Source organism: Chlamydotis macqueenii, chromosome 1 (assembly GCF_036417535.1).
Source record: "Chlamydotis macqueenii isolate bChlMac1 chromosome 1, bChlMac1.mat, whole genome shotgun sequence".
In the NCBI taxonomy this organism is placed as follows: domain Eukaryota; kingdom Metazoa; phylum Chordata; class Aves; order Otidiformes; family Otididae; genus Chlamydotis; species Chlamydotis macqueenii.
Genome location: NC_141556.1, coordinates 66,519,652 through 66,546,327, shown reverse-complemented (window position 1 = coordinate 66,546,327; position 26,676 = coordinate 66,519,652). Strand labels below are relative to the sequence as shown.

General features: G+C 42.3%; 1 protein-coding gene across 1 annotated transcript in view; it reads left to right on the top strand.

Moving 5' to 3' along the window:
• Nucleotides 1-15,240, top strand: part of RESF1 (retroelement silencing factor 1) — a 38,622-nt gene extending 23,382 nt beyond the window's left edge. The window contains exons 3-6 of the mRNA XM_086755118.1: nucleotides 3,919-4,003; nucleotides 5,270-10,725; nucleotides 11,504-11,578; nucleotides 14,025-15,240. Of these exons, the coding sequence (XP_086611244.1) occupies nucleotides 5,310-10,725; nucleotides 11,504-11,578; nucleotides 14,025-14,167 (5,634 nt within the window). The 5' untranslated portion in view covers nucleotides 3,919-4,003; nucleotides 5,270-5,309 and the 3' untranslated portion in view covers nucleotides 14,168-15,240. The remainder of the gene's footprint in view (nucleotides 1-3,918; nucleotides 4,004-5,269; nucleotides 10,726-11,503; nucleotides 11,579-14,024) is intronic.
• The last annotated feature ends 11,436 nt before the right edge of the window (nucleotides 15,241-26,676 follow it).

The following is a 26,676-nucleotide window of genomic DNA, read 5'->3' as shown; positions in this document are numbered from 1 at the left end:
TTGTGACATGCACCCCTCTTTCTCCACGTTCCCCTGATGTATGGGTTACAAGCACAAGCGCTCTTCTTGCACACACCTTCTGTGGGAGATGGGGTTGCTCCAGCTTTATGCGAGCATTTGCTGTTCCCTGTAACCTGCTGGTCCCTGTGCTGGTGAGAAGGCATCCCATGAATTTGCATGCACACAGCTGAGATGTGGGTGCACTTGTTGCACCCTGAATTGTCAGTCCTCTGGCTGGATACAGGCTGGGCTCCTTACAACACCTGGTGGAGAGGATGCTCTGACTGGCACTGGTAGATGTTGTGATGTTCGTAGAGTGACTTTGGGCAGCCTCACACAGGTCTTGACTACTGTTGGTGTTTTCCTCTTGTTAAAAATTTCACACTTCTTCTATACTTTTATTGAATCCTTTTTAGTTTCAAAAGTGTCATTGAACTTCCGCAGTTACTGTAATCCAGGTGATGATTGCGTTCCTCTTCAACACCGTCTGTTGGTGGTTCATGACTTTTTGACTTGATCAGTTTTGGGAAGGTGCCCTCCAGAAAAACTAGTCTTTGGCACGCGCACACACACAGAATGCACGCTTGCATTCTGACCTTACCGGGTATTGTTATCCAGCCCATTTGTCAGGGGTTGACTGTAGGAGCAACCCCAGAATAAGTTTTCCCAACCTGTTAACGGTCCACAAGATCCTTGTATTGGCTCTTAAGAGACCATGCTTGTGGCATGGGGGCTGTAGGAACATCTGTCCTTTTGTGTTGACATAGCCTGGAGAAGGATGTTTGTCTCCATAACTGTTTATTATTCAGGTGGTGAGGATCTTCAATGTTGTGATCCTCTGCTGCTGATCTTAGCCCACAGTTGGTGACTTATTGTTTTATACCTCTTGATTTCAGCAACCTGTTCTGCAGTTGCTCACTCCATTTGAACTGCTTGTCCATGTTCCCTGGTGAATCATAGAAACTGATTGACAGACGAATAGTTTACCAGATAATCATCATGCAGATGTCTTACCTGCTCTATTGTTTATTTAACCAAAATACTAAACACATTAATGCTAAATTAGCAGTTTGTTTTTTCCCAAACTGCTCTCTGCAGAAACGGTAAATGTTTGCTCGGGGTTGACCATTCCGTTACTGTCCAGCCTCAGCACAGTAGTTCCCACCATGGTTCTGCAGCCTCCTACTGAAGTTACGTTAACTTTCTCTTCCAGCAATGTGTAGGACAAGGAATGTAACCTCATGAGCCTTTACTGCATGTCCTATTATCCTCATAACTGGTGACAGTGAGCTGGTTTTGGGTATGCTTTCTATACCCTCTAGGAATCGGGTGGTACTGTGATCTTGGTTTGTTTCCTCATGAGTCTGACACAACATTGCTGAGTCTCATATTCTCCCTATGTTTTCCCTGTTTAGATGTTTTCTGGCTCCAGTGTGCAGGTGTACAGACTTCAATGTTAAATTACACTGTTCAGTGAATTAAGTTGTTCTGGTAGTCCCCCCCAGCACAAACCGAATCCATTGTACAGCTTTAATAGAAAGACCTGCTACACTCTTAGGCTGCAGGTTGTGAACTTCCACCTAGATACTGCTGAACAAATGCTGAACTTTTACTTCATTATGTGAAGGAAGGCCCCGAAACTGGTGTAAACCAGAAAGATGAGGTAGCCGCATCCGTCAATAGAAGCTGCATCCTTAAGATAAGAAAAGAACAGCCAGCCTGGAGACAGAAAGGATCCAATGAGGAAAAAGAAGACTTTGGACCCAAATATTACTATTGGACCAAATCATCACGTGAGGGGAGGGGATCTTTGTAAGGGTATAACTGCCAAGAGGTTTCTTTGTTCAGAGTCCCTCTCCAGAGGCACCCAGCTCGAGCTATTCTTTACCGCTGGAACACTCAATAAATCCATCTGGCATGCATCACATCAGAGACTCTGCTTCAGGAAACCCAGGGTCAAGCCTGAGGGAACAGGAAGCGCCCAAGAGTGAGCATGTGTGTGTGTGCGAGGAGTTGAAAGGGGATCCGTCAGCTCACTGGAGTCACCATCTGCAAAGGGACTCCAGTCCTAGGAGTTAAATCTCGGGTGAGGTGTGAGCATCTCCTTGAATGGTGTGTGGATGCTCAGGCAGCAGCTTCTCCCTTAACAAAGTATTAAATCTTTAGTGGAATGTCTTACCCAATCCAGTAAATCAAAAAAGCCGTTAACAATTTATTCTGTGTTTTAGGCTTTGTTTGTTTTCCTCTGTATGTTTCTTCCTGGAGGAGGGCCTCTAAGAAGAAGTAATCAGTAACAAACGTTGCCTATAAAAATAGGTCTCTCCTATCAGAAATGAATTTACGTGTTTTGTGTAGGTTAAGGCTATTAGAAAACTGAAACGAAGGCTATTAGAAAACTGAAACGAAAGTAACCTTCCACAGTATGGATGTGTTGTTCCTTTTCCCCCAGAATAGAAACCCATAACAGTTGAATTTACTGGTCTTTATGTTGTATGAAAAGTGGATTCTTTTACCTGGTGTGCAATAAGCCAATTCACACACACTCAGGAGAGATACTGCTCTTTATTTCAGGCCTGGGTGCTCAGTAGATACTCCACAAATAAAGGACACCCAAAACTGGCTCCTTCGTTATATTTATACAATAAATTGATATATATTCTACCTGTCCAATACATATTCATTCTACTTTACATAAGCCGCATAATGGCATTAGGTCATTCCTCCTGGCTCCTCTTCAAACCTTTCTGTGCATGTTTTCCTTCCTTCAGGGGTCCTTGGTGGTCTCTGGTGGTCCTCATGGATGAAGTACCCTAACTCTTTTTGTCCATATATATGGTCACATGTCATCTGAGGGCAACTCACCGCTACTTCCTTTTGCGAACTTTCCTTTGTTCTTCCAAAAGGAACGTTTGTCCTTGATAACGCTGAAGGCCAAGATATTCTGTCTTTAAGCTTAGGTTAAATGTTAAACATCATTATTGTCAGTGCTATATGAACAATGCTTTAATCAAAAGAGCTTTAGAGTCCTGTTAATTAAACACAAACAAAACTTCTTCTAGGGAGTTTAGGTTCCTAGTAATTAAACACAGACAATACCTGTTCTTTCCAACGGGGTCTATTCCTTTACAATCACTTATATAGATGGCCCAAATTCTCCTCAGATCTCTCTGTGAGGTGATTGTGAGATATGTCCACAGAGCTATCCAGGGACATTACGTAAGACAAAGGCCAGAGACATGCCTCAAACTGTCTGATAGAAAAGTCTAGGTGTTGACGTTTTAGTCACATGATAGATTTGTTGAAGAGCTGTCCTGTTACTCCTACGTTCAATGGGGATATCTCTCCATTCCCTTCCTAAGTGCCGTCAATGAAAAATTGGCAGTTGCCTGTGTAGTAGTTGCTGATGATTTCTGAGGCTTATGGTCAAGGTGAGAAAGTAGCAGGTGAAGGAGTGAAGCAGGCATGTGTGAGTAGTCTTCTGTTTGTCTTTCAGAGTCTTGTACTGGTACTGATCTTTTCAAATGTTCTTCCTAAGACAAGTGCTTTCTGCCAAATATAACTTTTTAAAGTACTATATTTTGTTGTATTAAAGCCATAAAAAAATGTTAAGGTTGTGGTCACAGCTGCAAACTTAGTTTTACTAATCCAGCTAATAATGATGATGACCTGAGGTTGTACTCTTCGCTTTTATGGTCTTGACAGTGACAAGAATTGGTTTTTGCTCTTGGCTAGGTTGTGTGTTGCATGTAGTCAAAGTTTCTCCCCTGTTTAGTAAGGATTTTACAGTTACTACTAGTTTGCATCTTAGTCTTGTTTACATATCTCAGTCATGTTTCTGGAACATAATAAATGTCTTAAATTTCTTCAGCAGTTGTCTAATTCAATGATATGATTGTTTTATCCCTGATTATTTTTCAGGAAATATCCAGTGAAACATTAGCAGTCTGAAATCTTTAGCTTGGATGCCAAAGCCTGTTTTCTCATCTAAGATTCCTGCATCACTGTAAGTGTTACCTTAACATCGTTGTTTATTTTTTTGTGAATTTCATATGTGACTTTTTTTTCCTGCTTTCTTTTGTTATTGGTGTCCTTTGAGAGCAGAGAAAGTAAGAGAGTGAAGGAAGACAGAGCTATCTCTGAATCTTGATAATAACACCTGGAAAATTTGTGGCTCTAGATCTGAGTGATGCTTCCAATTCCTAAGTTTGAAATCAGGAGAGTCGTAAAATCTAAAAGAGCCGATGAAAGAAAGTCAGGAGCCTTGGGTGATCTAGGAGAAATTACCTGAAACATTTTGTTGAGGAATTGTCTAACACCTGCACAAAGCGAGGTGTTTGTTCTATCTTAGGTGGGTTTGACCATATTGAGAAGAACTTAATTGAGATGCAAACAGCATTCACGCTAGTAGGTTTTTTAAAGACTGAAATAGTGTTTTGCTTTGAAGACGTTGTCTCTAACATCTTTCCAGAGGTCATTCAGAAGTAACGTGCTCACCCAGTTGGGCTTGTTGGTAATCAATGTAAATTCTGGAACACAACACATGAAGAGTTAGCCTGCAGTAGCAGAGGAGATGATGTTGTCTCCTTGCTTCATGCCTTCTGCCGGCTGATTAAGTTAATGCTACCAAACAGAATTAGAAGTGGTTTGCTTGTAGCTACACGTGCTGTAAACTAGTCACAGACTCCTGTTTCTCAAAAATCAGTACCTATCCACAGTGTCAGGGAAGAGCAAATGACATGTAAAATAAAAATGAGTGGGCCACATTATTATGAGAGACCTTTATTGAACCCAAGTTAATTTCCTCCTTTCTTCTGTCGTATTTGAAGGTATAATTGAACTCTGAGCTATATTGTATTCTGTAGGTGCTTCTTGTGCTCAGCCTTAAGCATGCTTATTGTATCATGTTATACAAACATATTGGGTTTTTTCCGTCGTTTTTGGATGAGAAGGTAAATATAACAATCTATCGTTAAATTAAGAAGTTGAATAACAATAGAATTAGCAGAATAATGAGAGGATTTTGTTATTCATTAGACAGTCAATGGAATTGTTAGTTGCTGCTCTGTCTTTGTACCTTAACTGTGTTCTGGGAAATAATTTATGCAACTTGACATAGACAATATTGATGTCCATGGGATCTACCAATGGAGTTGCTCTTCTTCCTAGCCGTTCAAGTTCAATGGTTCTGTTCATAATGCATTCTAAATCACTTCCTGGTAAGTGGAATAGGTTTTGATTGGAAGATTAAGGTTTGATTTTATTTTTTTAGCATTTTGTTTTTTGGCTGAAGAAAAAGAGATCCAGAGAAGATGGACTGGAATGTAAGACCACTCCAGAATGCTGATGCAAATAAGAACCTCCAAAGTGAAGAAGCATGTTACCCTCAGTTGTTTTCTAATGTACATGCTTTTCCTCAAACAAATGCCTATTCCTCTAAAAATGCATGCACTTATGCTGGAAATAACCAAATGGTGTATCTGCCAACTAGCAGTGTTGCCTTTACTCTTGGAAATGCTGAAGGATTCCAAACTTCAAATCAGGCCTTACCAGGACCATCTGTAGCTGGTAATGATTTTTTTATCTCAAAATACTCGGTTGATCAACATCCACCATCCTGCGTGCCAGTAGCTCCAAAACCTCCCAATCGGACATCACGTTTGCGGGCAGAGATGACTCAGACTTCTTGTCCAAACTCTAATGCCTCCATTTATTCCCTTAGAAAGTTACAACCCCTGTCTTCTCAAATGAACACTGGAAATAATGTGAGGAGTGTCCATCAGGAACCTCAGTATGTCACCACAAAAGGTTACCCTGTGCAGCCACAAATGCCGCAGCATAATTATATGAGAACTACAATGTTATATCAAAGTAACATGAATTCCCAGAGTAATTCTATGTCCCTTGGTACGTCTGGGCAACATGTCCAAACCCAAGTATATAATCCCAACACCCAGTTGAATGTTTTACACTCACTAAATCAAAATGCTGCAACAAATGCACCGCTGCTACAATATCCACCCAGTCAGATGGGATCAGAAGCTCCTAGCGGATGTTCTGCACCATCGTTGTTGCCTGCCAACTGTGATCCAAGAGCTGCAGCACAATCTTCAATAGGTATACCACATGTCCCTAATGGATACACCCTTAGCCAACAGAGGCACCCGTCAGATCCACAAAATCCTTCTGGTTTTAACAGTGTTCAGCAGCACTGTCAGAAACAGCAGTCTGGAGAAGTCAGTCAATCAGTTAGGAAGGTCTGTATTTCAAGTGAAAATGTGACAGCAAATCAGCCTTTTAATGAAACGTCTGTGGCATCCCCTAGCATTTCCAAAGAATTATATAATATTCTGCAAGAAATTGAAAGTCTTTCTTCTGTGGCTGCTTCAAAGCCACCAAGTGATCCTGCTTCAGTTCAGGAAAGCCAGACGAATACTTTAATGAATGGGCCTGTTAATTCTCAAATTTCCTCAGCAGCAGCAGGTGGAAGAACAGTTACGAAAGACGCACTAGCTTGGGAAGCTCAGAAGCTGCTCACTATTAAAAAAAAATGTATCCTGCTTGAAAGGATGCATCGTTATAGAAGAAAACTCTTAGCAGTTTCAGAACGTAACAAAAGTGCTCTCCCACCTCCTCCAAGTTACCAAGGTACTCCTACTAGTTGTCTTCCACTGGTGCCCAACCAAAATGTACCACCTTCCCCATCTGAAGCAGTGGGGACAGAGAGTCCGATACTTAACTCTCCACATGAAGAAAGAAATGACAAAAACATAGCCAATGCTGATGACAGAGAGTTAAAGGTGACTCAAAGTAAACGTCAGGTGGAGCAGGGAAACCCTTCATCAAGCTCCGCTCCTATTCCCTCTCAGAGCAAACTCTCAGCTCAATTAAGTAATCCCAAGAGCACTTCCATCTCAGAACAAAGGGATGCATGTGTCTTGACCTCTTCTCAAAAAACTGTGACGTCCTTGAACAATGCTTCATGTCTTAGTCAAGTGGATAGCTCTATCAAAATTGCATCAACGAATGCGCCAGCTAACCCCAAGAGCTCCTCATTTCTTCAGTTTGTATTGAGCAGCACAAATGCATTGAAAGAGAAGACGGCTGGTGCTACTGCTGATAAAATACTGACTAGTCTCCTGTGTAGTGAAAAACCACAGGTAGAGACACCTGTCTCGAGCGGAAGCTTAGTAAAAGACACTAGTGAGAAGAAAGTGGAAAGGTTAAAAGGTGAGCAGGCATTTGTGATTCACACAAACTCTTCTGTATCAGAAACCACAAAATCTGGTGAAGCTAAATTCCGGAGTGATGTAGCTCAGAAAACAACGCCATCTACTGAAAATAAATCTTTTAAACAGAGCAACTGCAGTTACTCTGTGGAAGAGCTAACTGCATGCCTGGGTTTATGGAGAAAGCATCCGTCAGAATCTGTAAATGTGCAAAATAACCAGTCAAATGAATGCCCTGCAGCAAATCAGATCTCACCTCACAGCCAAAACACAAAAAGTAGAGAAGAAAATAATGTTCTGGTTGGTACAGATCAAGCAGTTTTGCCTGTAACAACTGTTTCTATGGGACAAAAACTTGATACGTTGAGTTGCAATTTGATAAAAAGTTTTGAACTCCAAGTTGCTGTTGTCTCTCCTTTAGTACTTTCTGAACAGAGAGCACAGAGTGAGCAGGCAGACCAATGTCCAACATTTGCATGTAAAACCTATCCAGTGATTGACTCAAGCAGCATATGTAGCTTGCAAGAAGAGGGGAAAAATGCTTTAAGTGTGGTAAATACTGATAAAGCAACAATAGAAACTGTTCAGTTGTCACCCAGTGATTGTGTTCTAGTACAGAAATTAGACTCACATTTACAACAGACCAAATTAGCAAATTCTGGAAATGGAATAGTGAAAAATAATGTGAGTGCAAATGATTCTTATGATGAAAACCAAAGGAAAGTTAGTCAATCTGCACAAGATGCCAGAGAAAATCTGCAGGTTGGATTACAAAACAAGCCTTCTCTTCCAGAATTGGGCATAAATTCATCTAGTCAAATCTTTCAAGAAGGTATAATGAATGATAAATACAAGCAGACTGTGTTAGAGACAGGAGATAGATCCACAGCTGTGTTAGAAGAACAGATGTTTTGTATTTCTAGTGTATGTTCTCTTGTTGAAGGTGATACATTTTATAATCCACAAATAGCAAGTATCTTCAGATCAGTCCCTGAGACACATGCGTTAGATGGTACCTCATCAGAAGGAAATGCTTCTGACCCAAGGCAAAAGGAGCGACAGCTTGACTTGTGTAAAAATGAGCTGAGCAATAACGCTCCCCAAAAAGAGAGCTTGCTGCAAAAGATGTTGGAAGAATCATCAAGCTGCATGAGTAAGGCAAGTAAGATTTTGGATGGTATCACCACTAGTCATTCAGAGAAAGAAAGCAGTGTCAGTCCTCTTAAAACAATTTCTACCTCAGAGCAAAAAATGTCATCAAATGCATCTTTCAGGGATCCTGAAAATGACTTGGAATTTCTTGCTAGTATAAACCAGGAGTTAGCTCAAAATTTGCTAGATTTCTCAATCAACTTAACTACTGAAACAAATACATTGACTGTTCCAAAAGACAACACTAAACAAAATTACATGTCCAGTAAAACTAGCACAGAAAAAGAGATGAACCTTTTTGGAGCAGAACCTATTAAATGTCTAAACAGTCAGCTGTCTGAACTAGTGAAGGAGTTTCCATATGGCATTGAAGGTGCTGATATGCTAACAAAAGAACCAGTACAAAATGATTCTGTGGCTGAGCGGATGGAGAATCAACCTCAAAAAGAGACTCAAATTTGTGACAAGAATTCTTGTTTGAAGGACCCAGTAGATCAGAGCTCAACACTGCAATTTTTATCTGATCAGATGCAAGAACTGCTTCCTGAACATAACGGGTGTTCCTCTAATGACAGCAAGAGAGAAGCGAGTCAACAGTCAGAAAAACCTTCAACTGAGAAGGAGAGCCTTGAAGGGAGCACTCAGCCTAGTCAGAATCTATGCGAGGAGGAAAAAAACCCACAAAAAGCTTCCAACCCCAGGAAAAAAAAAAAAGATGATTGTTCCTCAGTAGATTGTCTAACTGTAGCATGTCAAATGCCACAGTCCCTCTGTAAATTTGGAACATCTGGTTCAGAGAAAAATGATGATCAGCTTTCAAAAGCTGAAAATACTAGTTCTGCAGAGAGACAAGAGAACAGCAAGTCTGATGCTGTAATGAACAACAACTGTGCCGTGGGGAACTTGCCAATTTCTGAAACAATCCCAAACAGTATTAGCAAAGATAAAAAAGATATTTGCAAGTACACCTCTCCAATGAACAAAAAAGCTAGCCTAAATGTGGATAATGAAAACAAACCACTTACAACACAACAGGAAAAAACTGGACCACCTAATTTCTCTGAAAACCAGGATGTTGATAATTCTAAAAGGAGCAGCGAAGAGCTGCAAATCAACAGAGGAACCCCATTGTCAGGCAAAGAATTTCATTCTGACAAAAAAGAACATCCGACAATCTCAGAAGAGTTGTCAGAGAAAGCTGGTCATACAGATGCAGACAACACAACAAAGTCATCCAAAAAGAAAGAGAGAGTTTTCAAAATGGAGTCCCTTTCAAAAGATAAAACCAAGGCAGATTTGGTCATGAAATCCAAAACAGATGCTCACAAATTTACGAAGTTAGAAACTGCTGAAACTAAGCACGCTGAAGTCAATCAAGGTCAAAAAATTAAAACCTGTGAAGAGAACTCAGCTGAAGAACAGAACTGTAGGAAAGAAAAGGAGACACTTGGGCAAGACGTAGGAATTAATGTCAAAGAGAAAGCCAAATTATCAGCAGAAATAAAACATCAAAAGCCAAATAGTTACCATACCGATACTGTAAAGTTCCCAAATTTTGGCACTGTAGACTTAAAGTCAAGAAACCACATATATTCTCAGCATAAATCTATGAAAGTTCGTCCTTCACAGGAGCAGTCGTACAAACGGGTTCATCCTTCACAGGAGCAGTCATACAAACGGCAGAGGAAGGAAAACATGTTTGAGAATAGAAACCCTAAGAAAACAAAGGTGGAAGAGGAGAGACTAAAACAATCTGAATCAAAGAATTCCATGCAGCTTTCACATAATTGTGTGATAAATACTGACAAAGCTAAGAAACAGAATGGAGAAAATGGCTGGAAACCGAAGAGTTCATTAGCAGATCGCTCTGTGCTTAAACGACAGAGAAAGAGGGCTCGAACTTCTACCATCTCTAAAAACTACTTTTCTAACAAAGAGAGACGCCTGGATGGTCAAAGCAAGGACAAGTGCCCTGAGAAAATGTTTCCTGATAAAAACCTGCTATACTTAAACAGAAGAAACAACAGATTAAAATTGCATCTTCAAAAAGAACCAAAAAAACAATACCTGAACAGAGTTGCATTTAAGCGTACGACACAAGAACGCATATATCTGACAAAATTAGAGACATCACCTGTCAGACCTGTCTGGCACAAAAAGCCCAAAATGTCACAAAACAGCCCAGCTGTGAAAAGAGATGCTTCTCTCTCAGAAGCTGAGAAGTCATGCAAACTGGAAGTGCTTGGATTTAAGCTATGTCCAGAGATACTGTTCAGAAATCCAACTACTGAAGAAGAAAGCTTAGCTGCAAAGACTTCCCTGGAAAGAGAGAAAGCCATTGTGGCAGGTATGATGCTGTCTTGGTTATTAATTTGTAAGTAAATTAATTTGCAAGTAAAAAGCATGTATTCCTTTTTAAATTCATGTTACACGAAACTACAGACACTGAAAATGTGAGACTCTAGAAGGTGAAGGTTGAAATAGCTTAGCTAGCTTTCTGACAGATTGTAGCTGTGTGTTAAGCTGAAAAAGAACGTGAGACTTCCTTCAATTTAATGTTTTAGTCTTTTTCCTTAGGTTTTGCAGAATAAAGTTAGAGTAGTTTAGAGCATGGCAGTTTCAAGTGACTTTGGAAGAAGACTTTCTAACCTACTTGTAGAAGATAGCTAGCTTGGCTTGTCTGTAGAAAGCAAATTCCCTTGGCATAGTTACCAAAGGTGATCTGATTTGTATTCAGTCCTCACCTGGTCGTGTCTAAATCTTGCTGATTAGACAGAGGAGGGAGAGATCTTTCGCAGCATTGAAGAAGACAGAGGGCTTGGGCCAGATGTATCCGTCATGCAGGGTCAGTAACCTTTGCCATCTTTGCTTTAAGCTGCCATTTTTCCTCCTCTTCTCCCTGTCCCCAGTCTTTCGAAATTTTATGTGGTGCATTGTGAAGCGTATTTGTGTCAAATGCTATATTTGATCTTAATAAACCCAAATCTTTAGTTATACATATCAGCCCTTGCAGTCATTTTCATACCCAAAGGAATTTCCTCTTGCATGTTAAAACTTGATGCTGAATAGAGACCGAAACTTGTGATATGGGAACCTCAAAAACATTTTTAAAATTTTCTCTTTAGATGTCAAGAGTAAAAAAGAAGATTGGTTAAAATGTGATCCAGTGAAGCAAAAAAAGCTGGAAGAGGTCTCTACAGGTGAAATGACTTCAGATTATGTTTTGAAATATAAGTTAAATACTCTGCTTGTTTTTAAGTGTTCCTTGACAGCAGCAAATCTTAATAAAGTATTTTAACTTACTCTTTACTAGCTTTGCGCTGAAATTAGTACTGTTGAGCAGACATACGAATTTCAAAATTTGTGGAGATTTTTATTGCCATAAGAAGATGTTGTTGGAGATAGTTGAAATTTTCTTGCATACGTATGTGCAGTTGAATCAGAGGTAGCACTGGTGACAGGATTCAAGTACAGTTTTAAACTATAGGTAAAGACCAAGCTAGCTCTGTCCCACTTTAAAATGTAGGAAGTAACGTAACAAAATCTAGTCTGAGACTAGAAAAAGAGAAAGTGATTTTTTAAATTTTATTTGACTTTCATAGTAAGTTGATGCTGTTGGCACATATACCAGTGCTCACAGGTATCAGGGTCTGTGTGTCCAAGTAGTCTCAACAGGATTACTTACTTGTATGACACACAGAGGAAAAGCAGTGCCACCGCTATTACATCTTCCTTGTTTCTCTTGATTGGCAAATTACTTTTTGGATGGTCTTTGAGGAGTCAACAGTTACAACAGTGGCATCTTTCAGGATCTTGGTTGTTCCATCCTTTGTGAATCTTGGCCAAGGTTGTTTCCAGCTGTCTTTGTTTCTTTGCTTTAGGTATCTTTCCAGCTATAGTCTTGTTTTCCTACTGGTCTAACAGGAAGTGAAATGCTATTCAGCATGCTGTTACCTTATTGCCATCCTCTTCCTATCAGAGTGCAAGTCCTCTGCTGGCAGGTTGTCTGTGTTGTAGTCTTGATGCGACCAACACATTTTGCGATGTTGACATCTTTTATTGCTGTTGAATGTGTCCTTGGCTATTGGTGTCTGCCATTCTTTTAGCTCTTCCTCTTGTATCTTCTCTTACTTTCACAAATGCAAATTTTCATCCACACCTTTCTTAATATTCTTTAGAAATCTCCCTTACAAAGACATCCAAATGACTGTTTGTCAGATGTAGAGTCATTCTCACCGGTCAGCCTCACCTCTGTGCCTGGCAAGGTCATGGAGCAGATTCTCCTGGAAACCATGCTAAGGCACATGGAGAGCAAGGAGGTGGTTGGTGACAGCCAACATGGCTTCACCAAGGGCAGATCGTGCCTGACCAATTTAGTGGCCTTCTATGACAGGGTGACGGCATCGGTGGACAAGGGACGAGCAACTGACATCATCTACCTGGAGTTGTGCAAAGCTTTTGACACTGTCCCGCACGACATCCTTCTCTCTAAACTAGAGAGACATGGGTTTGATGGATGGACCACTCGCTGGATAAGGAGTTGGCTGGATGGCCGCACTCAGAGAGTGGTGGTCAACGGCTCAATGTCCATGTGGAGACTGGTCACGAGTGGCGTCCCTCAGGGGTCCGTGCTGGGCCCGGCCCTGTTCAACATCTTTGTCGGCGACATGGACAGTGGGATAGAGTGCACCCTCAGCAAGTTCACCGACGACACCAAGTTGTGTGGTGCCGTCGACACGCTGGAAGGGAGGGATGCCATCCAGAGGGACCTTGACAGGCTGGAGAGGTGGGCCCGTGCCAACCTCATGAAGTTCAACCAGGCCAAGTGCAAGGTCCTGCACCTGGGTCATGGCAATCCCAGGCACAAATACAGGCTGGGCGGGGAATGGATTGAGAGCAGCCCTGAGGAGAAGGACTTGGGAGTGCTGGTGGATGAGAAGCTCAACATGAGCAGGCAATGCGCCCTTGCGGCCCAGAAGGCCAACCGCATCCTGGGCTGCATCAAGAGGAGCGTGGCCAGCAGGTCGAGGGAGGTGATTCTCCCCCTCTACTCTGCCCTGGTGAGACCCCACCTGGAGTACTGTGTCCAGTTCTGGAGCCCCCAACACAAGAAGGACATGGACCAGTTGGAGAAGGTCCAGAGGAGGGCCACGAAGATGATAAAAGGGCTGGAGCACCTCTCTTATGAGGACAGGCTGAGAGAGTTGGGGCTGTTCAGCCTGGAGAAGAGGAGGCTCCGGGGAGACCTGATAGCAGTGTTCCAGTACCTCAAGGGGGCCTACAAGAAAGATGGGGAAAGGCTGTTTAGTAGGGCCTGTTGCGATAGGACGAGACGTAATGGTTTTAAAATAGAGGGGGGTAGATTTAGACTAGAAATTAGGAAAAAATTTTTTACAATGCGAGTTATAGAACACTGGAACAGGTTGCCCAGAAAGGTGGTGGAAGCCCCATCCCTGGAAATGTTCAAGGCCAGGCTGGATGGGGCTCTGAGCAACCTGATCTAGTTGGGGATGTCCCTGCTCCTTGCAGGGGGGTTGGACTAGATGACCTTTGAAGGTCCCTTCCAACCCTAACCATTCTATGATTCTATGATTCTATTTGAGACTCTTGGACTTTTTCTTTAACCTGCTTCTCTCTATCTTTCAGCTGAGGACAGTATTCCACTTGATACAGCTTTACAGATCCTGGATGGAGATGTTGAGGCTCTTCACATTCCAGTCAAAGACTCCAAGGAGATGTTTCAGACCTACAGGAAAATGTATCTGGAAAAAAAGATGCAAAAGCCTTGATAGTGCTCCTATATCATAGGTCTTATTCAGTATCACTGGAAAAAAAATTTCAACAATACAGTGCTTTTTCCTGTTTACTTCATATTTTTGAGTAATTTTAAAAAAAAATAAATTCTGGGGGGTGTTGGCAATTTTTCCCCCTATTTGCCACATGTTTGTGAATGATTGAGGTCTTATTCTGTATTTGTTGCACAAGTACGCTTTGGTGCTGAAAATGTGTTGTCAAATATATTGTTTCTTTTTGACATATTTGAATTCTTTTTTAAGATACAAGAGTTAGTTGCCTCTTGACCAAAAAAACTCAAACTCATTTAGATTGTCAGTCTGTTTTCTTTTTTGATTCTGGGAAACTTCTACTTGTGGTACCCATTACTGGCAGTGGAAAAATATTCCTACTGGAAAGGGATTGCAGTGGATTCCCAAGCATTACACTGTTATTTTCTACTCATGCTAGTCTGATTGTTGTGCGTCTAAGAAGACTTTCTATTTTTGTAGAAACTTTTTTTAAAAAAACTAGGAATAGAAATATAATACCCTCAATTCAAGTACACAGATCAGGGGATACCATGAAGTATTTGTGCTGCTACTCGGTTTTCTTACACTTCTTTTTGTGGAATTTGTACAAATTGAACTCTGAGTTCTTTATCTGAACACAGTGCTGTAAACTGATAGTTGACTGAAGACTTCGCTTCTTTTTCTCTCTCTCTTTAATTTCTTTGCACTTGAAAGAAAAGTGTGATTGTTGAAGTGCAGCGAGTTTGAATTCACTCTTGTCCAAACTATATTGTTCACGTTAACCAGACTGTAATTAATTTCTTTGTTTATAAAGTGTTAGGTAATGTTTGACTACATGTTCACTGTGACATAAGAGTTATATTTGTTGCTGGATATCTTTTGTTTAAGTGCCTTTTCATCATTGTTTGGAATATTGAATTGATTCGTATTTTTTCAGAAATTTGGTACTTGATTCTTTCTATCTGTTTAAACCTTTATACTGAAAGTAAAAACTGTATATATTTCATTGAATGAATTTTATTTTATACTTGAAATAAACTTACCCTTCAGAAAACACATCAGGAATGTTTTTCTCTTCAGCATCTTTCTTTTCTCTCCGCCCCCCGCCCCGATCTGACTTGGAGCTGGGAATTAGGTGGCATGAGTACTTTCAAAAGCCTTCAGAACTACTCCATTTCTGAAGATGTATGCTTGTAGGTGTCTTGCATGTAATTACCCAGTGGAGCATAACATTATAATTTCCTAGCTTTATCTGTATGCTGAATTAAAAATTGTCTTTTTTGGGAGAAAGAAGTCCCCCCCTTCTGTCATATGTACATACCTTCTCTCAAACTAGGGAACTAATTGGGAGGTTAACTCCATTCCTGTCTGGAACAGGGGTCCTAATAACTTCTTTTTTTTTTTTTCCTGGCTGGATGCCCAACTGTTATTCTGTGGGGAATGCTTCCACTGGAGAATTTTTTAATACTGTTGGCAACTCTGAGAGGGTTTTATTTTCCATTTTCATGGGAGTTTAGCACCTGTATTATACTGCCTGTATTAAGGAAGACTCATTGTAGCATTAAGTGTACCCAGTACAAACAACACACAGTTCCTGTCAAGACTTTATTTTGGGTTTTGTTCTGCATAATGATACATGAAGCTGACTTGAATGCTTGAGTGAGTTATTTTCACTAGGAGATTATTCAGTCCATTGACCCGTGATGATTGTATTCTAAATATTCCGAGAAGTTTACTCGCTGACCCTGTGCACCCCGCACCCCATAAGTGAGAATGCCAGTTTTGAGTCTCAGTGGATACAGCTACGTCTTCTTCCTCTCTTGTACCAAGGAGTCAGTCTTGGTTCTGTGACCATGTTTACACTATGATTTGTGCCTACACTGCTTTGGTACGGCTAGGATCTTTGGGATAGACTGGCCACATTCTTTCTGCTTGGTTCATGTGTTGGCTCCGTAGCGCTATCCCATAAGCCTTTGCACTTACAGTTGGCCTCTAGCCTGTGCTACGCTTACTTGCATAATTGCTGCATGCACCTGTGTACTAAGAGGACTGTGCCAGATGCTCTTACTCAGTCGCCGTTTCTCCTGCTCCTTACGGTGCTGACTGAAGCCACGATACTAGAGCAAGCTCTTGGCCTTGGACAGGCAATATGCTGTCATCCACCTAGATGTGGCTGCTGTGAAAAAACTAGAGCTATGTTGCTTGAAGCGAACTGATGTCAGCATGAGGATATTCACTAGCACTGAAGATACCCATCATGGATGTGGTATGTGACCCGTTGTCTTGCATGTTTCCTGTACTTGAGAGCAGTTGTAATATGAATGTCACCAGTGCAGTTACTTTGTACAAACCACGGATCCTCACTAAGGAGTCTTAATGGTCTTGACTGTCCATATGTGGGACCTCCCCCCACACCCCCTCCTTGTGGGCCCAGGAACTCCATTTAAGATCAAGCCAGGGCTTCAGTCCCTGCCTGAGCAATGTTCAACATCTACCTGTTTCTAGCTCTGTTACAGTCATGCCTGTGTGGGGGCATGGAAATTGCCCATTGATCCAGACCCTGACCCATGGACAGTCTTCCTGCCTGGACTCAGATATATGTTATTACTATGAAGCTGCCTGTCAGTCATGACTATGACCTTGGTTACCATCGCTGGATCTGATCCTAGCCTGCAGATTGGCTTCCCAGCTTCACATTGGCCCTCCTTCATCACTACAAGCTTGTCTGGTGATCTGGACTCTGGCTTGACCCTGGTTACCATCCCTGTCCTCCTTGCCTTGCTTGGGTGCTGTGGGGAAGGGGCCTTGGCTGGTGAGGCCCCTGCCTTGCTAGTCATGGTGTCTCCCTTGGCTTCTCGCCCCTGGCCCTTAGCGAGCTGCTGGTCCTTGCTGAGCCCTGACAGATACAGAACTGCAGGATGTGGGTGTGCAGCATCCTATTCTGTTGGTGTCTGTTTTCTCTCTTCTTCCAGTTCCCTTCTAGGAAACTTTCTGTGTGAGCATGACATCATACGGTGTGGAATATCCCTTTAGTCAGTTTGGGTCACTTGGGCTGGCTGTGTCCCCTCCCAGCCTCTTGCCTACCCCTAACCCACTCGTTGTGGGGGCAGAGTGGGAAACGAGAAAGCCTTGAGGCTGCGCAAGCACCGCTCAGCAATCACCAAAACACTGGTGTGTTAGCAACGCTGTTTTGGCCACAAATCTAAAACCTGGCATCATAGGAAGAAAATTAACGCCATCCCAATAAGGCACAGTACATAGTCAAAGATGGATTGAAGTTTTCAGTCCAAAGCTGTGACACTTGTCATGGGAAAACAAAGATCCATGTGGCTCTCTGCAAGCACCTCAGTCCCAGTGCTGAGACTTTGCGAGGAGGACATCTTCTTATCAGTAAGGCTATGATGATGAAAACTGGTCTCTGTTGAAGTTCAAATGAATGCGGGCCTTGCAGTCTTCAATGCTGAAGGTAAAATTCACTTCAGTGTTTTCATTTAACGAACAGTAGGAAGAGAAAGATTCCTACCTTTATGGTTATATAGAATCACAGAATGGTCTGGATTGGAAGGGACCTTCAAAGGACATCCAGTCCAACCCCCCTGCAAGGACCAGGGACATCCCCAACTAGATCAGGTTTCTCAGAGCCCCATCCAACCTGGCCTTGAATGTTTCCAGGGATGGAGCATCCACCACCTCTCTGGGCAACCTGTTCCAGTGTCCCACCATCCTCATTGTAAAAAAATTTTTCCTAATATCTAATCTAAATCTATCTCCCTCTATTTTGAAACCATTACCCCTCGTCCTGTGACAACAGGCCCTATCATGGCATAAAGTGAAAGGCATTCATACAGTGTAATGGAGGACTTCACCAAGGTATCTGTTTTCTGTAATGTTGCCTTCTATGCATAAGCGTTTTGCAGTACTGATTAGTTCCTATCGCTCCTTGTTTTTCTCCATGTAGTGCCAACTGATGAGTGTCACTGGTTGGATCCTATACAGCTGGCTTAGATTATTCATAAAATTATTTCAGTCTTAAAATGACTGAGGTGCCTCAGTGCGAGATGACTGAGGTTTCCTGCTTCTGTTTCAGTTCTGTGTTGCTATGGCACTAATAATTCAAGCGCATGGGAAACAAGCCTGTATCTGAAAGAGCGTTAGGACTGTAAGGCAGCCTGCACCATCGTGCACCTCAAGGCCTCCTGCGTTCCCTAGGGGACTATCCTCTTTCCTCCAATCATCAGCGCTACTAAAAAAGTCATAAACAGCATCCTCCTTTAAAATACAATTGAAAAATAAAGTCCCTCTGCTGTACCAACACTTGTTCAATAGACTATGAAAGCCAGAAACAATAATCTTCAGAAAAAAATAAATCGCCGCACAAGATGCTCTTCAGAACAAAATGTGGAGATCTAGCTAATAAGACTGAAAAAACACTCTGCATGATAATTGGCTCATAATGCCTTTCTATTACACGACACTAGATATTTTTCAGAAATAAATTAGTCTGCCACCCTGCTCTCATCCAGTAACTGTGGACTTTGTTGACCAATATCAAGCAAAAACTAGAGAAGATAATATTGATAGCTGGTTTGAGATGAGAAAAATGCCAAGTCCTTCCTTCCCCAACATTACGGTAAAGGCAAGGAGAACCAGCAGATTAGCCCACAAATTAGTGTCTGTAGCCACAAGAGATTCTGGCTTGCACCCTACCAGAAAACAGTGTGGGATGAAAGCAGGGTGCTGTATTTGGGCCAGGAAAAACAGAGGTCTGAACAGGGAATGCTGTAGAGAGGATACTGATTGCAGCGGTGGGGGAGCATCTCTTTGGAGATGTTGGCTGCACTTTGTTTATCCCACTGCTTACAGTATTTCTCTGCCTGTCTGGTACTTCAATGATTTAACTCCTTTGATTAAAAAAAATATATATCTCTTATGCTTTAGAAGTACAGAGACTGTCCTGAAGCTCAGACACTGCAGAAACAAGATGTGGTGTTGCCAGAAGCAATAGAAGAAGCCTAGGCAAGGAGAATTTATTGCAGGATTCACCTTTAAACTGAACCAAAATTAAGTTTGGCATAGAGAGCTGCTTGTTCATGCTTAAAGGCGTAAGGAACTAGAAAGGGCAGCACCAATACAAACCTGACTATGGACTATGGACTAGACAATGTCTGTAGTCATTTGTTGTTTAGTCCATAGTGTTCTCTCAGGAGGACTTTGAGGAACAGGTAAAGCAATACAGATTGGAAATAACAGGCCATAAATACAATGGGTATGAATGAAGACTAAGATAAATGCTCTCTACCTGTGCATGCAATCATTCTGCAAGTAACAATAAAAAAGAATACTCTTCTTAGAGCCCAGCAAGTGATAGACTGTGGCCCGCCATGCAAATTCATCTTATAGGGCATTTAATGAGAATGGAAAAAAGAAGTCAGAAATATTTGATAGGCTAGCAGACATATTCTGTAAGTGGATGGAACTTTTCCTAACACAAGCAGGGCCACAACAACAGCTCATCAGCTGGTGGGATAGGCGTTTTTCTGCAGAATCCTAACTGGACCTGGCAGCACACTTTACAGGAAACTTCTGCAAAACTTTCCATAAATACAAAGTATAAGAGTTTCACGTTCCTTGCTGTACCCTGTTCTTAGTGCAGGAGGAAAAGACAAATGGAACCATCATACGAATATTAAGAATCCCTGTGTCAGTAAAACAGCAAAGATCATCTGTTTTCAAATATGAGCAAGTATCAACACCCTAAGAAAAAGGCAACAGCAAGACAAAATTATAAAGGTAGAAAAAAATGCAAGGTTTTTCTGTTCATTATCACAACTGGCTTGCTGAGGCATACTGACAAAGGGAAAATTGTCTGATCTAATCAACATGGAATAATTAGTTCGGTGGCAATTATCCTTGAGATATGTCAGGAGTTGTTAAACATTTGTAATTTGTCAAGCTCTGTACGCAAATGTTCTTTAATGTAATTTGCAGTTTGGATTCAATGGTGCTATATATTCAGCAGGTTGCTGTTATTTTAAACGGCTCTATGCAGTTCCAGTCTCCAGAATATTCACTTCATAGCCATTTTGCCAATATTGGAATCTCTTTGATAGAGTGTCGTGACTGATAAATTGGCCACTGTCCATTCAGACAGCTGCTCAGAGGAAAACACCTGCAAGGAGCAGCATTATGGCTATGAGGAATACCTACAGGGAATGGCATAAAAAGCCTGAAGACCATCTGCTCCGTAGAAGCAGCAAGCTGGATATGTGCATGAATGTCTCGTGTTAACGTCGAACCTCTCATTGGGGTTGTGCTGGCGTGGCACGGACCCGCGGAGCAGAGAACGTCTTTGGTAGAGTCTGCTTCACCTGTGGGCATCTCCAGCAACGACAGTATAAATGGGCAGCTCAGCAGAAGAGCCAAGAAGAAAAGCTTTCTATGGAGAAACCTGATGGTGCTCCTTAGCATTTCTGCTCTGCATCTCTTGCAGCTAGCTGTGGTTAATCCTGTTCTGATATACAAGTACATCCAAAGCAAATTTCTTCTCTAAGACCTTAAACAGCCACAGACAAGACTTAAACATTCCTAAGTCCCTAAACCTTAAATTTTAAAATGTTGTTAGGACAAAAAGTTACTCTCTTTATAGGAAGAGTATGGGAAAGAGAGCACAAGTAAAGCACAAAACCATGGCGTGCTTTAATATTTGGAGGCAGCTAGAGACATAAATAAGGTTAGTTCTAAGGGTTTAATGGCTCTGTAAACTTTGTTGATTTTGTGGTATTAATGTTGAAAGCCATCTTTATACTCTGCTGTAACAATATATATTCTGGGTAAGTCACTGCTGTCTCTCACATCGATATACTTCAGAAAAGCTTCCCCCTGATATAATGAGCAAGATGAAAAATACGTTTAGTAATGACTGTATCCTGAGGATACTTGTACTACATTTATTTGTGAACACTAGTCCCAAAATGCTTTTGACTTGTATTAATTTGGCACTGGGATGATAGGTTTCCATACCCAGTGTAAAGCAAGGCTCTTGGGATAAAAAAAGGGAGTAAGATGAGAAGTCCCACTGCTGTCTGGTGGGGATGCACTCTCTACTGGGTTGGTGCGAGTGGCTTGAAGCTTTTCTGTGCTTCTGGGATGTTTTGTTCCAAGGGAGATAAGAAACTGCCGGGAGTTGTTCTGCAGTGCTTTGATGAGAACCTCGCTTTCTGCATTGGTTTGTGTTGGGAACAGAAGAAGGGTCAAATGCATAGTCAGTGATCATTAGATGTATGGATGCTGTAGCTGCAAGTGGTATTTCCTATATGGAGCTTGAGAGACATCTTCCTGGGATTTCAGCAGAAGAAATCCTTGCTGTCTTTCTGTAGCCCTGTCTGCTTTGTAACTCTTTCTTGGTTGTTATGTACATTCATGATTAATTCTGATGTGGATACAATTTGCAGAAAGCACAAAGTGGATAGAAAATGTGCCGGTTTATTTCTTGAACCTTCTCTTTAGAAAGATCGGTGGTGACTGGGAAGTCAACTGCTTGGTGAATAAACTTGAAAATAGCAAATAGGTATGGTTTTGGAGGGCTCCTCAGTTTACTCGGCCTGAGATGTCCCTTTGGTTCTGACTCTAGGCAATGTCTTAATAAGAGACTCCGGGAAGAAATCTGGAGGGTAAAACATCATATCAGCAGGCTAGCTGTTTCTTATTTGATTAATAAGAATCACATATGATTTTTTTTTTCCTGGTAATAGGTATAGAATTTTGTACTGGGTGTCAGTGGCAAGCATTTGGCAGTGGGGAGGCTGCAGGGCGAGGCCTCTGTGGAAGGAGGCGAGGGGATGCCCTGACTCCAGCCTGGTCCACAATGCACCCACTGCAGGACACAGCTGAGCCTACCACCCAGACTGGTGGTGCGTCTGGGAAAACATATTTAACGAAGGGTAGAAAACATCAAGAGAGAGAGGAGAGGGAAACAAAAGAGAAACAGCAGAGGGAACACCAAAGTTGAAGGAGGAGGTGCTCCATGGTGGAGCAGATATTCCCGAAGTAATGGCTGCCTATGGAGGACCCACGGTGGGTCAGATACTTCCTCAGAGGGACTGCGGCCCGTGCTGAAGCAGGTACACCCCAAAGAGACTGCAGCCCGTGGAGGACCCACGCTGGAGCATAGGAAAGAGCAGCAGAGAGGAACTGCTGTGCCCTGACCCTGACCCCTGCACTGCCTGTGGCCTCGGTGAAGAGACTCGAGGAGTCACCCTGCAGTGGTAACAAGCCGGGAGGAGAGGTGCCTGGAGTGATGGAGTGAAGCTAGGTCTGGGAATGGGGGAGGAAAAGTTTTTCTGGTGTATAAATGTTTGTTTCTTTTTTTTTTGAAAGAAAAATCCGAATCACTAGTCTAATATTTATGTTAATTGGCAATGAATTAAGTTAAATTCCCCAAGGCAGGTCTGTTTTGCCCACAACAGTAATTGGTAAGTGATCTCACTCTCTTTATCTCAAGCTGAGTTTTCCCTTTCTCTTTTGCTGTTTCCTCCCGTTCCACTGAGGGACGAATAAGCAGGTGATGGCCCACCACTAATTTAAAGGGGAAAATTGCTGCACCTTGAGGGAGCAGTCAACTCATCTGTGAGAGTAGTGCACAAGGAGGTGAAGAACAAAAAATCCATTCCTTGCCCACGGCCAGGATGTTACATTACTGTGTAGCCCGTGTCCTCCAATCCGAGGCATGCTTTAGCTCCTAAGATGCCCCCGTGCTGTTACACCAGTGCTCAGTGTGTAACGTTACCTTTAACCATAGCAAAGGGGCTGTTTATTTTCCGAAAGGAATGACAGCAGAAGCACAGCATGAAAAATCATCATGTGATTGTATCTGTTGAAGGGTTGTTGCACTTGTTTCACAAGCAGAGCTCAGAAAGGCCCCAGTAACGTCTGCTGTCGTTCCCACACCGTGAGCTCGTGTTTTCACATCCTTGAGGGTTTCTCCGTCCTGTAGCAGAAAAGGAACCTCTGCCAGGAGAGGGGATGGCAACTTGTATTACCACAGCTGACTGTTCATTTTTCTAGCAAGTAAAGAGCCCAAAAGAAATACCAGGTCTTGGTTTCCTCTCAAGGCTCTGTTCACCACTTTTCATCTTTCTCAGTGATTATGTTCTCCTATCCCTGCGTGAAGAGCCTTGAAGCTTCTTTCTTTTGTTAGCATGCCTAAAGTAGACATTTCCTTTTTCTTTTATTTTTGTGGTATACGCAAGGCCTGTGAAACATAATGCTTTACAGTAGAGTGAATTGGACACTTAGAACTCTACTATTATGATTTTTACTAATGATAATTTATAGAGGTGACATTTGTACTAAATTAGACTAAATCATGTCAGTTGCCAATAGCACAGCCGGACAGAGCTCAGAAATGAGATGCATCAGAATAGAGAAATAGACCAAGACTTTTCCCAAAAATGAACTTAATCACAAGTAAGAAAGTAAGTATGTCCACTTGCTTTACTTGGGAGACTTGGTCTGTGTGCTCATGACAAGATTATGGAAGGAAAATTCTGCTCTGAAATAATTTTTCTCCTGTCCTGAATTCTATTACTCGAGTGGTCCTTTCAAGAGAGACAGGTTTCTATGAAGAGCTTGGTGGCAGGGTGGATTAGCCATCACCTCCAGGAGAGTGGCCACCTGCTAGCAAGGACAGTAACACAGACTTAATTTCCAGTTGTTGTTTGTAGCTCCTAAGTTGTATCTAATACATACACTGATTTCTGAAATCTCTCTGTCCTTTGTGCATCATGTCCTTCTTTATTTACTTATCACCATTAAAGACAATCTAAATTCTGGCATATTAATTGCTGAGGAAGCCAGGTTTCTCTAGAGCAGGTTGCCTGAATTCTGCACTCCCAGCTTTTGCCTAGGAGTCAGCCATGAGTGTGGCAACGGGTCTCTTTCCCAACTAGATCGATACCGTAGCCTGTGGAACAGACTTCTTTTCTCAGAGTTTCTGGCAGAGGGTCATTAAAACTATTATTAAAGTGGAGATTTCTATTAAAAATAATCTCCGAATGCACTCATGCAGAAGATTTTTGGTAGAGCTTTTGATGTGAATGCGGAAGCACAGTTTTAGGGACAAAAAGCTCATCCGGACTATTAGCTGGTGGTTTGTAAACTGTTAGACTGAACAATGCTTAAAGTCTCACTCTCCTTTCTGTTGCATGTCAATGGCCTCATATTCCTCCTTTCCAACTTCTGACAAGTAATCTTCCCTTCTCTCAGTGTTTGTAAGTGAAAAGCTGGAGGCAGTGAGGGGTGGTCACAGACCCTTGCTACGGAAAAGGGACCATTGAGCCAAGATGGGCTAGTGACAAAATTGCTAAACCTGCACAAACATATTTAGCATTTCTTCTGATGGGACAGAGACTGACCAAATCACTGACTTGGTATAACTGTAAAGCAGTAATAGAAGTGCTGTCTTGGCATTAGTATATTTAGCTAATTGCTGATTCAATATCTGGTAGACCAGAGGGTAGATGTTGTAAAATCACTGTAGTTAAAACAGCTGCAGAGCGAGGGTGAAGTGATCGGTTTTGTCTGGGTCAGCCTGGGGAGCTGACTCCTCAGGAAAGCAGCTGCAGGATGCAGATGGAGTGATGGGTTGCCTTTGGGATGGATTCAGAGTTGACTCCTTGGGGATGATGAGCACTCTGGCTGCATAAATGAGGAAGTACAGAGTGTCATATGTCACCAAAACTGAGAGGATAAAAAGGAAAATCAAAGACCAAGAGGTAGGTTTAGCAGAATAGGATCAGCATTAAGATCCCATTGTCTGGGAATCCACAGCAACGAAGGCTAATGTCTTCTCTAGGCCACCTTGACACATGGCGTGGGACACTCCTCATGAGGGTGCGTGGACCCTCAGGACCAACAGCAGCATCTTGTAGACCTTCTTGAACTGGGAGAACTCAGGATTTTTTGAGTGCTTCTTGATATAGGGGACCACATAGAAATAGGTACAATAAGTTAATCACAACTATATATGTATGCACTTAAAGAATATAGTTATAAAACATAGTCACGTAACCATATAGCTTAGAGAAACAATTAATGGAGGAGGAAGTCTGTTTTTCTTTTCCTGACGAAGGACTTATTTGTGAGGAGTGAGAAGCAGTCTCGCATTGTCTCAAGGGAGTGATTAGAAGGAGCAAGAATTCAAAAACAGGATGGCATCCATCACAAAGACATCTATAAATCTCCTTGCTAAAGGAAAACAGATGGTTAACAAGGACATGAATCAGCTCAAGCTGATAAGAACGCTGCAAGCTTGCAGGATCATCGCATTCTAGACTAAAGGTGAAAAGCACACCATGAAGAAGACCTACGGCCTTCCTCCCAAAGACGACCGAAGACCCTTGCCCACAATTCTTGTGAGAATTTGCGCAAGCTCGAAGGACTGATAAGCTAATTAGCATACGAAGCGAGAGTAGGCGGGTTTAGGTAATGAATATGCATAGGCGTCAATTGAATATTCATTGTTTTATTGTATAAAAATGGGACGGTTTGCTACCTCGGGTATGCACGCTTGTGGTGGAGCAATCCCCGTGCATCTGCGCGCAATAAACATACCTACTTTATAACTTCCCAGTTACAGAATCCATTTCCGTATGTCATTTTGGTGAGCCAGGCAGGAGGATCTCTGCTTGGCTGCGGGATCAACTGCGGAGCGGACGCCCCTAGGCGCGCCCCGAGCACTTTCCTCGGAGGAGCCTCCGCTGCCAGCCGCTCACCGCGGGAGCGGACAACAACCTTCTGAAGCTGTGGACCAAACGGTATGTTCAATGGAGGGGGCCTGTAAGTCGTACGCATGGCCAGGGCAGCTGGTAAATCGTGCAGAGACATCTGCCGTGCAGCATAGTCCCTGTTGGGTGGGTACCCAGGTTGGTTTGGGGCGCCAAGGGGGACTCGCTGACCGATAGAGCGGCCACTAGCGATCTAGGAGGTAGATTGAGTGGGTCCGAGTAAGCCGCTGCATCCCATTCTTGGGAGCCAGGACGGACCTGCTGCTGACTGGTGTATGAGAAGCAAGAGAAGGGTAAGCGGGCCTCACATAATTTTAAAAGACACTTGCAGCTGCTGAAAGGTTGTCAATTAGAGCGATAATTGTATGATTTGAATATTTTTGTGTGTGTGATCTTCTGTGTTGCGTGGTGGAAATTTTATGTTGTGTGTGAGACCTTCTATGGTGTAAATGCCTGTGTTGTGATAGAGTGAGTGAGTCCTGGGAATCCAAGCAAAACTGCTACTTACTCTGTGTGTGTGTGGCGTGAGGTCAGTCCATCCACCCCTAGCCTCCCAGATTCTTCTGAGGTGGGCTAGAAAGCAAGGGGACTTTCCTCTGTCTTGTATGATTGTGTGGCCACTGTGAGTGAAAGTTAAGAATCATTGGGAGGGAAACTGGGAAACTCTGCGTCAGGAACAAAATCTTAAATAATTCATAATCAATCTGGTGG